Below are 12,009 nucleotides of genomic sequence, written 5' to 3'. Positions count from 1 at the left end.
TGGGATAAAGTTCAATTCTTGGTCGGAGTTTCTCTTTAAGTCAATCCAACTACTGGACTGACTTGAGCTGCGTCTTATCAGTCATTGGTTGCCTCTTATCAGTGATCACACCTTCTCATTTGCACATCTTTTACTGGACAAAAGTTGTCCAACTTCTTCAAGTTGTTTGATAATCATGCATTTAAAATACTTTTGTTGAGCGTGTGTATGTGGATTTAAGAACCCATGGGTAATTTATCTGAATTCTTATTGTGCAGGTTATCTGGCAGGATGCGCCATAGTGCATAGTGAACAAAAGCAAAACTGCATAGCCCAGGAAGGTGTTGTGTGCAGAAGCCAGCAGCAGACGCAGTCTGCTAACATGCTTTCCCGGGACTCACAGCCATGCACATTGTTTTCCCAATACATCCCTGCATTTGGTCATGTGATATTATAGATCACATGATTGCATACAGAGACTGATTGGGGGGGGGGGGGGGGGGGTCTCAGTGTATGCTTGCTCCTGGAAGCAGAATCAAGGTGCAGCCATTCAAAAGAAACTCACAAACAGAGCATTTTCCAGGGCTGGATAGTGTACTGGTTAAGGGTTTTGCCTCTGACACAGGACACCATGGCTTTTCCAGTAAGCCACCACCTATTCAGTGAGGAGAGTGTAGGCAAAACTCCCTAACACTTCTACTGTCTATAGAGCGTGTCCGAGTGGCTGCAGCTCTGGCACTTTGAGTCCACCAGGAGAGAAGCGAGATATAAATGTTCTGTGTCTTGCTTTTCTTCAGCTAACTCCATGGCTCCCTCTGCTGACAGGTAGTGCTCACTGGGTTTGTATTGGTTTGGGAGTCTCTTGAGAGTTTGGTTGGATGCAGTTTTGTCATTCAACAGCAAGTTGGACAGTTTGTCAAGTGTGGGCTGTGGGTCGGATGCAGATCTCAACAATTAGACCAGTTGGAAGTATCTGCAGTGGTCCTACTGCTTTTCACTAGGGATTTGGCTGTGGACAAAGGTTTTCACACCCTCTAATCACATATACATACACCTCTAAAAACACTGTACATATAATTAATCCTCTTTCCATCACTCACCAGGTTGCTCTCCAGCCACTGCATGACATAAGAGGCCGTGGCGTTGGGAATTTGGTTCCGCAGAGCTTCCCGGTCTTTAGGGCTTTCCACCATTTCAAGGGATATTCTTAGCTCCTCTATTAGATGTAAAACAGTTATTGCTCCAAAATATTCTGGTGGAACTGGTGATCCCACTTCAAAGACTCCACCGGCAAACTCCGTCACCGCCTTCGTGCCTGTAAAGAACAAAAGTCATTACAATTTTTTTTTTTGTTAAATGAAAAGTACCGTATTTTGCAAATATAATATTTGAAATACACTCATCCAAACAAATGCCATATTTTTTCTTTTTCTAATATGGCTCATGTGCAGAGAAAGGATGGCATGATCTTGGTTTGATGCCCTAGAGAGGGAGTACTTTTTATTTATTTATTTTTTTTAAACAAGACAGCACCAACTGCCTTTATTTATAACCACACCCACTAACATTGCGATAAGCTCAATGGTTGTGTTTTTATTTTATAGCTATACATATGCACAGAGGGAGATACTGGTTGTTTGGCAGTTGGTTCAAGACAGGAAACTTTCATGGCCTAGGTCCTGACATCACACTATGAGAGGGGTTTCACCACACTATCTCATGGGAAAAGGGGGTATCAGCTACTGATTGGAATGAACTTCAATCCTGGGTTACAGCTCCAGAGGCACCTTACATGGAAGCTCAAGTATAAATGGCTACATAAAATACCTGTTACCTACTTAACCTGAGATTCTGCCTTTGAAAAACAACTGCTATGATATATCAGCAGCACAAAATTAATGCTATTAAAATATTTTCATTTTTAATCCACCAATAAATGTCTTGCATTCTATGACTTACAAAAAAGTAGATAAAGTAAATGCATAAAGTTTATATTGTCCTCCATTAATTATGCAATTCTACAGAATTGCTGATTTTGTTGCCCCAATCAGAGGTACCTCTGGCTGGCCGTTGTTCTCTACACAGTATCTTTAGCCTAGTGGAGGCTATACTCATGAACTGTGAATGCCCATCCTGCTTCCTGGAAACATACAGGAACAGGAAGTGCAATGCAAAGAGCAACGGTCACACCTCACTATAGATCAGAGATGTGCGAGCATAGCTTCCACAGTGGAAATGGACAGCGTTGGGGTTTGTAGGATCAGGGAAAAGCATGAAGTAGCTGGCAGATGCAGTGATATTAGGGCTGGAATACAGTGTCAAGGCTGCGGTGGAGGAGAAGATCTGTAAAAAAACAAAAAAAAACAAAAAAAAACAAACATACTTTTGTCCTAGGCTTTCTCGAATGAGTATGGCGATAGCTAGAACACTTGTACATGGATTTTGTGAACAACCATTGCAGCATAATTACACAGAACAACAGACTATTTTGAGTAGTAACACTAAGAAGTTTTGAAACAGGATGATACCATTTATTGTCTAAGTTTATAATAAATGAAAAGTAAGCTTTTGGCTACTAATAAGCCTCCATCGGACGGACTTGGTATATGCAGGAACCAAGTACGACGAAGGCTTATTAGTAGCCAAAAGCTTACTTTTCATTTATCTCAAACTTAGCCAATAAATGGTATCATCCTGTTTCAAACCGTATTGCTTTTACTGATGGCTAACATGGTACAATACTGTGTAGTAACACTGAAAGCGGTAGTTTCCCATTTCTATATGTGAAGTTACACTTTAAAGTTAAATGGGCCAGTAAAAATCTACAGGAAGTGCGTCTGATTTCCAGAATGGGTACTATTTGCATGCAAGTCAGAATTCTACATCAGGACATCAGTTACTGGCCAGATGGGTTGCTGGTATATTGTAATGGCAGTGCATCTGTTTCAGCGCACAACACTACATGAATTTTTAGCATACAGGGATTTCCTTGTCCTTACACTGAATCTGTCCAGCAACGGATCCGTTGGTGTAGTGCAGCCAAAGAAAGGGCCTGAGTCCACTAACGCAGCTGTGTCTTCTTTTCAGTTACAAGTCAATGTTACAGATGCGGAAAAGTGGAGAGAAGCAGACAACTGCATTAGTGGGCTCAGGCCCTAAACCTGCCCTCACTTGCAGCTGATTGGTGGTCTCTAGATGTCTGTATGAAAAGGCAGTGCAGTACAGAGAACAGATTCTACACTAGCAAAGTGGTGATTGTGATAGTACTCAGCACAATAGCCAAGTAGCTAGCACTCTCGCCTTGCAGCAATAAAGCCCAGAGTTTAATATCTGACCAGGACACTATCTGTGTGGAGTTTGCATGAGTTTCCTCTGTACATTTTGAATTCATCTCATACCTCAAATACACAGTAAATGGCTCCCTCCACAACTGACCCTAGTCTATAGTGGCGCATTACATTGTGAATCCCTCTCAGAGACAGCTAATTGCATGTATTCAATGTATTCTGTTCTATGGTAAAAGCACGGCATAAATGCATAGTAATAATAGAATAAAACTCATTAAAAGGAATAAATCACTGATTATTTGTTTCATGATAAAACATTCATCCAGTAGTCACCAAACCATTCTAGGAAGGCCAGATTCCTTATGTTATTGCTGGGGATTTCCACATTCTTTTTATATGATTTTTGTTTTCATAAGGAATTTGTAAATTCCACAAACTCACCACTGGGTGTCCCCACAACACCAGCTCAATACAAAAGAAAGATTACAAATGTGTATTACAAACATATATTATTTGCAATGACAGTACCTTACGGCATTAACTTATGGATATTACGGTAATAGTTTTAAAAGAAAAAAAGCTAAATGTGTTGATTTAATTTGCAGCACACATCAGTGCTATGCATTTCCTCTACTTTTCAGCTAGCCACAATTCTGCAGACATGGTATTTGATTGAAAACAGTGGCATAGCAATGGGGGATGCAGAGGTTGTGATCACACTGAGCCCCTTTATTCAAGTAGGGCCCTCCCTCAACCTGCAGGATTAGCTCTTCAATGGTGCTATGCTGGTAATGAACACTTCTGTATATGCTTTGAATATTGGTAATCACTAACAGTTACTCTCCATAAACCTCTCATACTGTGATGTCCTTGGCAGTTTTTTTTTTTTTTTTTTTTGCACCATGTGAATTAGTGCTTAGGGGCCCAATGTGAATGGTTGGTGAGATTAACTTCCTGTTTGTGGCACATTAGAATATGTGAGGGGGGAAACTTCAAGATGGGTGGTGACCATGGTGGCCATTTTGAAGTCAGCCATTCTTTTTTTCATCCAACTTTTGTTTTTTCAATAGGAAGAGGGTCATGTGACATCAAACTTATTGGGAATTTCACAAGAAAACAATGGTGTGCTTGGTTTTAACATAACTTTATTCTTTCATGAGTTATTTACAAGTTTCTGAACACTTATTAAATGTGTTCAATGTGCTGTCCATTGTGTTGGATTGTCAATGCAACCCTCTTCTCCCACTCTTCACACACTGATAGCAACACCGCAGGAGAAATGTTAGCACAGGCTAAAGGCCCATACACACGTCGGATTTTAGCGAACGACCCGTCGTTTGAACGTTCCGTCGTTTGGACGTTTCCGCGTCAAATCCGACGTGTGTACAGACTATCGTTCGGGTGATAAGACTGGTTACCAACAATCCGCCGGGCGGATCGCTGGTAACCAGTCTTATCACCCGAACGATAGTCTGTACACACGTCGGATTTGACGCGGAAACGTCCAAACGACGGAACGTTCAAACGACGGGTCGTTCGCTAAAATCCGACGTGTGTATGGGCCTTTAGTATCCGTAGTTTCAGGTGCTGCACAGCACATCTAGTATCTTCACAGCATAGACAATTGCCTTCAGATGACCCCAAAGATAAAAAAAAAAGTCTAAGGGGGCAGATCGGGAGACCTTGGGGGCCATTCAACTGGCCCACGATGACCAAGCCACTTTCGAGGAAACTTTTCATCTAGGAATGCTCGAAACTGACACCCATAATGTGGTGGTGCACCATCTTGCTGGAAAAACTCAGGGAACGTGCCAGCTTCAGTGCATAACGAGGGAAACATCATAACGTAGCAATTTCACATATCTAGTGGCCTTGTGGTTTCCATTGATGAAGAATGGCCCCACTATCTTTGTGCCCCATATACCACACCATACAATCAATGTTTTTGATAGTCTTGGAGGGATTTATCCAATGTGGGTTAGTGTCAGACCAATAGCAGTGGTTTTGTTTGTTAACTTCACCATTCACATAAAAGTTTGCCTCATCACTGAACAAAATCTTCTGCGTAAACTGAGGGTCCTGTTCCAATTTTTGTTTTGCCCATTCTGCAAATTCAGCGCGCCGATCTGGGTCATCCTCGTTTAGATGCTGCAGTAGCTGGAGTTTGTATGGGTGCCATTTGTGAGTAGCTAATATCCACCGAAGGGATGTTCAACTAATGCCACTCATGAGTGTCATGCGGCGAGGGCTACGCTGTGGGCTCTTGCTGAATGAAGCTAGGACAGACACTGATGTTTCTTCATTAGTGACAAATTTCATGCGTCCACATTTTGGCAAATCCAACACTGAACCAGTTTCACAAAACTTAGCAAGCAGTTTGCTAAGTGTATCATGGGAGATGGGTGGTCTCGTAGGGTGTCTTGCATTGAAATCTGCTGCAATGACCGAGTTACTGTGTTCACCAGACATCAACACAATCTCTAGCTGCTCCTCAAGTGTTAATCTCAGCGATATGTCAATGGCTGTAAACAAAGAGAAACTTGTAAATAACTCATGAAAGAATAAAGTTACGTTAAAACCAAGCACACCATTGTTTTTCTTGTGAAATTCCCAATAAGTTTGATGTGTCACATGACCCATTTCCTATTGAAAAAACAAAAGTTGGATTCAAAATGGCCACCATGGTCACCACCCATCTTGAAAAGTTTCCCCCCTCACATATACTAATGTGCCACAAACAGGAAGTTAATATCACCAACCATTCCCATTTTATTAAGGTGTATCCATATAAATGGCCCATCCTGTAGAACTTGCACTGGGCCCAAAAGCTCCTTAGCTATGCCACTGATTCAAAGTTAATGGCAGCTCTGACTCAGTACTGGCATTTGTAGGGCAACAGCTCCATTATCTCCCCTCCACCCAGCTGCTGTTGCCCCATCCCCACTCCTGCCGTTTCCTGATCCTCTCTCATGCAGAGTGGTACAAGGAAGCATGCACAAGAGAGTTTACATTTCCTTGTTACAGCAATGCCTGTAGGTTTTCACTAGGCTGGTTGCTTTTCCATTGCTTCTCCTGGCGACATGTCACCACATCTACTTGCAGCTTTTGTGTGCCATCATGTAAAACTATCAGCTGGAGATGGTCCTCTTGAGGAGAGCAAGCCAACCTGGTGGAGAGGAATTGCGAAACCACTAATAGTTCACAGATGTGACGGATGTCAAATCCAAGGCCAGTGGGTCGAATGCGGTCCTCCTTGCCATTTTATGTGGCCCTCAAGGGCTTTCAATGTCCATCATTGTAAGCAGCAAAGACGGCGCACTGCCTTCCAGACCAGAGGAGCACAGCAGTGACAGTTTTTCTGATTGAAACATTGTTAGTTTAAGTCAAGGTGCAGCAATAACTCAGGGCTCGGACCACTCCCCCCAACAAGATTGGCATTGGTCTCCCTCCTTGGATCCAAACCCTGCCCCCCCACCGGTAACTGGTAAGACACACCTACACGCTCCCCCCCCCCCCCCACCACCACCAAAAACACCTCCCAACATACAGTCAGGTGCATAAATATTGGCACAGCGACACAATTCTAACATTTTTGGCTCTATACACAACCACAATGGATTTGAAATAAAACGGGCAATATCTGCTCATATTCAGCCAAATGCTTCAGAACTCATTGGAAGGTGCTTCACAGTGCTGATGGACAATGACCCAAAGCATACTGAAGAAGCAACCAAAGAGTTTTTGAAGGAAGGGAAAGAAGAATCAGAATCAGAAAACTTTATTTCGCCAAGCATGACTGGGTCATGCCCGGAATTGTTTTTGGCACAATACATCTGGCTCAGAGAGAAGACATAGGTAGAGACATAGATAGATAGCAGCGAGCCATAGAGGCATCGGTTAGCGTGAGTTAGCATTACATTTCAATTCATTTTACTACACATTGCATTGCTCTATACAATTGAATTCCACTATACGTAGTATTGCATTTCCCTATACATCTTTAAGCATCACAGTCTCTAGTGCGACACTGAGATGGTTAGTCTGGAGGGTTGGTTGAACGATCCGCCATGGCACAGACCGCCCCGCAGCTTGTCGGGGCTTGCATTGATGGTAGTATGTGGAGGGCGTTGAGGAGGTTGACCGCTGAGGGGAAGAACGAGTTCCTGTGTCGCGTGGTCTTTGTGGAGATGGCCCGAAGCCTCCGGCCCAGTGGCAGCAGGCTGAAGTAGTGGTGGCCTGGGTGAGAAGGATCATTGGCAATCCTCTGAGCCCTGGATTTCAGTCTGTTGTTGTGTAGCAGGGCAAGAGAGGGGAGGGGGCACCCAACGATCCTCTCCGCTGACCTAATGACCCTCTGGAGTTTGTCCTTGTCATTGGCGGTGGCCCCAGCATACCAGACCAAGATGGAGGAGCAGAGGATTGACTCAATGGTGGCAGTGTAGAAGCTAGTTAGGATTTTTTGAGTCATGCCAAACTTTCTCAGCTGGCGGAGGAAGAAGAGTCTCTGCTGTACTTTCCGTTGGGTGGCAGTGATGTTGGGCTTCCAGCTGAGATCACTAGAAATTATAGTACCCAGAAGCCGGGCACAAGGCACCCTGGCTACCTCGGTGCCGTCAATATGAATAGGGGGCGGGGGCGGGGCAGACTTCCTGAAGTCAATGATCAGCTCAACAGTTTTTGCAGTGTTAAGGACCAGCCTGTTCTCCTTGCTCCAAATGCAAATACTCTCCACCTGTTGGCGGTACTCCTGGTCATTGTCCTTGGTGACAAGGCCAATGATGGTGGTGTCATCGGCAAACTTGATGACCTTTACGGAGTCCGACCTCCGATCTGCAGTTGTTTGTGTAGAGGGAGAACAGCAGTGGTGACAGGACGCAGTCTTGGGGAGCACCTGTGTTCGTGATTGCTGCTTGTGAGTGGATATCGCCCAGTCTGACAACTTGGGATCTGTTGGTGAGAAAGTCTGTGATCCACAGTTGTAGGCTTGGGTGGACTCCGAGTGCCGCAAGGTCCCGTTGCAGAATGCGTGGGCAGATGGTATTGAAGGCCGAACTGAAGTCCAGGAGGAGTATTCTAGCATACGTGTCCGGCCTGTCCAGGTGGTCATTGATGAGCTCCAAGCAGATATTGATCGCATCATCGGTGGACCTGTTTTCCCTGTAGGCAAACTGGTAGGGGTCTAGGACGGGAGAAGTGGAGAGCTTGAGGTAGGCTAGGACTGCACGCTCCATGGTTTTCATGATTACGGACGTCAGGGCTACGGGTCTAAAGTTGTTGAGATCGGAGACCCCTTGCTTCTTAGGGACAGGTATGATAGGAGACCTCTTAAAGCAAGTGGGGACTTTACCTTCCTCCAGGGACTTGGTGAAGATGGTGAAGAGGATGGGAGCAAGTTGTCGACAGCAGGTTTTCAGGCAGGCTGGGGACACTCCGTCGGGGCCGGAGGCTTTCCTGGCATTAAGTGTTGATAAGAGGCGCAGGACCTCGGCTTCGCTCACCACCGAGGGAGAGGGCAGGTTGTTGTTTGTCGGGCACAGAGGTGGAGTAGCCGGGTTCCACTCCGGTACTCCCTGGTTCTCGAACCTGCAGTAGAATCTGCTGAGTTCTTCTGCTAGTGTTGGGCTGGGTGGCGCCTGCTGGGGTTGTGGCTTGTAGTTAGTGGCGGCCTTCAGCCCCTTCCATACGGCACGTGGGTTGTTTGAGCACAGGTTGTGTTCCACTCTTTCAGCATACTCTTTTTTGGCAGCTCTCATCTCGCGATTGAGGTCGTTTCTTGCCCTTCTATAGTCCTCTCGGTTGCCGGACCTGTGCGCAGCCTCCTTGCGACTCTGCAGCTGCCGCAGCTTGTTGGTGAACCATGGCTTGTTGTTCGGGTACAGCTTGAAGGATTTTGCTGGTACACAAGAGTCCTCGCAGAAACTGATGTAAGAGGCAACGTTATCAGCCCATTCATCCAAGTTTGGCGCTTCCAGGGCCTTCCAATCGGTGCATTCAAAGCAGGCTTGTAGTTTCAGTTTTGCCTCGTTTGACCAGACCTTGATGGACTTAATGGTCGGTTTAGCCGATTCCAGGCGTCTCCTGTAGGTTGGGATAAGGTGGATGAGACAGTGGTCCGACGAGCCCAGAGCTGCTCGGGGGACTGCTTTGTATGCATCCTTCAGTGCCGTGTAGCAGTGGTCAAGGGTGTTCGGACCTCTGGTAGGGCAGGTGGAGAAGTGCAGAAGTGGAGTGTTATGCAATGGCCAAGTCAATCACCTGATCTGAATCCGATTGAGCATGCATTTCACTTGCTGAAGACAAAGCTGAAAGGAAAATGCCCCAAGAACAAGCAGGAACTGCAGACAGTTGCAGTAGAGACCTGGCAGAGCATCACCTAGGATGAAACCCAGCGTCTGTTGAGGTCTATGCATTCCAGACTTCAGGCTGTAATTGGCTGCAAAGGATTTGCAACCAGGTATTAAAAAGTGAAACTTATTTATAATTTTTATTCTGTCTCATTACTTTTGGTCCCTTAACAAGGAGAGGCACATATGCAAACTGTTCTAATTCCTACACCATTCACCTGATGTGGATGTAAACAACCTCAAATTAAAGCTGACAGACTGCGTAAAGCACATCATGTTCATTTCAAATCCATTGTGGTTGTGTGTAGAGCCAACAATGTTAGAATTGTGTCGATGTCCCAATATTTATAGACCTGACTGTAGCAGTGTTTCTTATGTTCTTCCTGGAAGTCACATGCTCTGTGCTTCCTTACCTCCTACTCCCGATCACGTGACGTACCTGAGGAACCAGAGGTATGCAGCATAGAGAATGTGGCTGTCAGGAAGAACTGAAGAGACCAGAAGCAGCACTGGAGCAGAACTGAAGAGACCAGAAGCAGCACTGGAGCAGGTAAATGTTAAACTACTCCACTGCGGCTTGAGACTGCTCAATAAATGTTAAATCATAATGAACGATTTGGCCCGGGAATTAGACTATACGTTTTAGATTTTGAACACTTATGTAATTGAGTTGGACACCCCTGTAATAGATGAATAAAAAAACACAGAGATAGAGAATAAAAAAACACAGAGATGGAGACTATCAGGGACATGTGGATAGACTGGGGGACATACGGCCTAATTGTGATATTTGGGTGATACACTACCCAGTTGAGTAATTTGGGAGACATGTTGCCTAATTATCATATTTAGTTTGGAGGGGACATGCTGTCCTATTGTGTAATTTGGTTGATATACAGCTTAATTTTATTATAGGGTTATGCAGCCCAATTAAGTTGAGGTTTGTGCCTGCATAATTTCGAAGGTTGTGCTGCTCAACTGTGTTATTTGGGAACTGGTCTAATTTTGTTATGTGGGATATACACCTGTCTACTTGTTACTTGGAGGACAAAAATACCTAATCGTGTTATTTGGGGGACATGCAATCTAGATGTGCGGTTTGTAATAGTAGCCACAGTTTGTGGTTTTTTACAGGGCCTGGTTTTATCTAAAAGCCAGAGATGTTATGAGGTTGATGTTGTTCACCACAGTGCGTGGAGAAAGGCACACCCCTGCAGTAGCTGTGTCCACATTTTAGAGATTTTCCTTGCCTGAAACAACTGTGATCATCTAATGCAGTTCCCCAACCCTGTCCTCAGGGCCTACCAACAGTACATGTTTTGCAGGAAACCACACACAGTCACAGGGGTTATAATTGGTGTTGCAGCAGAGGTGATTAACTACTTCTGTGGATTTATACAAAACATGCAGTGTAGATGGGTCTTGAGGACAGGGTTGGGGAACACTGACCTAAGGCACAAATCTAGATGGTGCACGGAAGTTCCTTGACATAGTTGAGAAGGTTGTTAAGATGGGCATACTGTACACTTTTTAGATGTGGTAAAAGACCAGTATGTACTTTATATCAACCATTTATCACCTTGCCACATTTCCCCACTTGATATTAGATCAGATCTCAGCAGAGACAACTCTAATATCCTTCTATGGAGCTTTTGAGCTGCTCCATCATGCCCTTCCTGTCCGTGCCTCCCCCCACACTTTCCCCGCTCGACCAACCATCTTGATCTACCGTGATTCTTTATTTATTTTATTTATTAGGCCTTTTCCAATCACTGTCCAATTTATAAAATGATCAAACACAGACTGAGAGGGCCAATGTAAATATTTAATCTATAAAAATCTCAAAGCGTACAGCCACCTTTAGTAACCCATCATGCTGGATAATGAAGAATCAGTCGCTATTGTTTTTAAAGGGAACCTAAACTGGGAAGGATGTGGATTTTTCCTTTTAAAACAAAACCAGTTGCCTGACTTTCCTGCTGATCCTGTGTCCCTGAAGGGGACACGCACGTACACACGCACTACAGCAGCCAACGACGGGTCTGTCGGCACCTCCCGCTGGGCGGGTTTTCAGCAGACTGTAGTGCGTGTGTACGCACTGTCGGCAGACTGATAAGGCTGTTCCTGAACGATGGCAGGAACAGATCTTTTGCAGATACTGATCTTTTGTGTCTGTGCAGCATCTGTGTGTGCAGCATCTTGCAAAGATTTCTGTCTGATGGGGGGTTCAGCTCTATAGAATAGACTGTGTATAGTATGGCTCTTATACTACATGGCTCTCATACTACATGAATAGTGGTAAGATTGGTCTGTGATCTTTCATTTTCCAAAGACTATAGTCTGATGTGTGTATGAGCCTTAATACTTTCAGCCACAGCCCCTGAACAAGCATGCAGATC

General features: G+C 44.7%; 1 protein-coding gene across 9 annotated transcripts in view; it reads right to left on the bottom strand.

The window, feature by feature from the left end:
- The window catches only part of PPFIBP2 (PPFIA binding protein 2), a 308,186-nt gene that overhangs the window by 222,568 nt on the left and 73,609 nt on the right, over nucleotides 1-12,009 (bottom strand). For all 9 annotated transcript variants that reach the window (XM_068259523.1, XM_068259524.1, XM_068259526.1 and 6 more), the window contains one exon: nucleotides 1,080-1,294. In XM_068259523.1, the coding sequence (XP_068115624.1) occupies nucleotides 1,080-1,294 (215 nt within the window). The remainder of the gene's footprint in view (nucleotides 1-1,079; nucleotides 1,295-12,009) is intronic.

The sequence above is a fragment of the Hyperolius riggenbachi genome, chromosome 11, assembly GCF_040937935.1.
Source record: "Hyperolius riggenbachi isolate aHypRig1 chromosome 11, aHypRig1.pri, whole genome shotgun sequence".
NCBI lineage: Eukaryota > Metazoa > Chordata > Amphibia > Anura > Hyperoliidae > Hyperolius > Hyperolius riggenbachi.
This window is presented reverse-complemented; position numbering and strand designations above follow the sequence as displayed.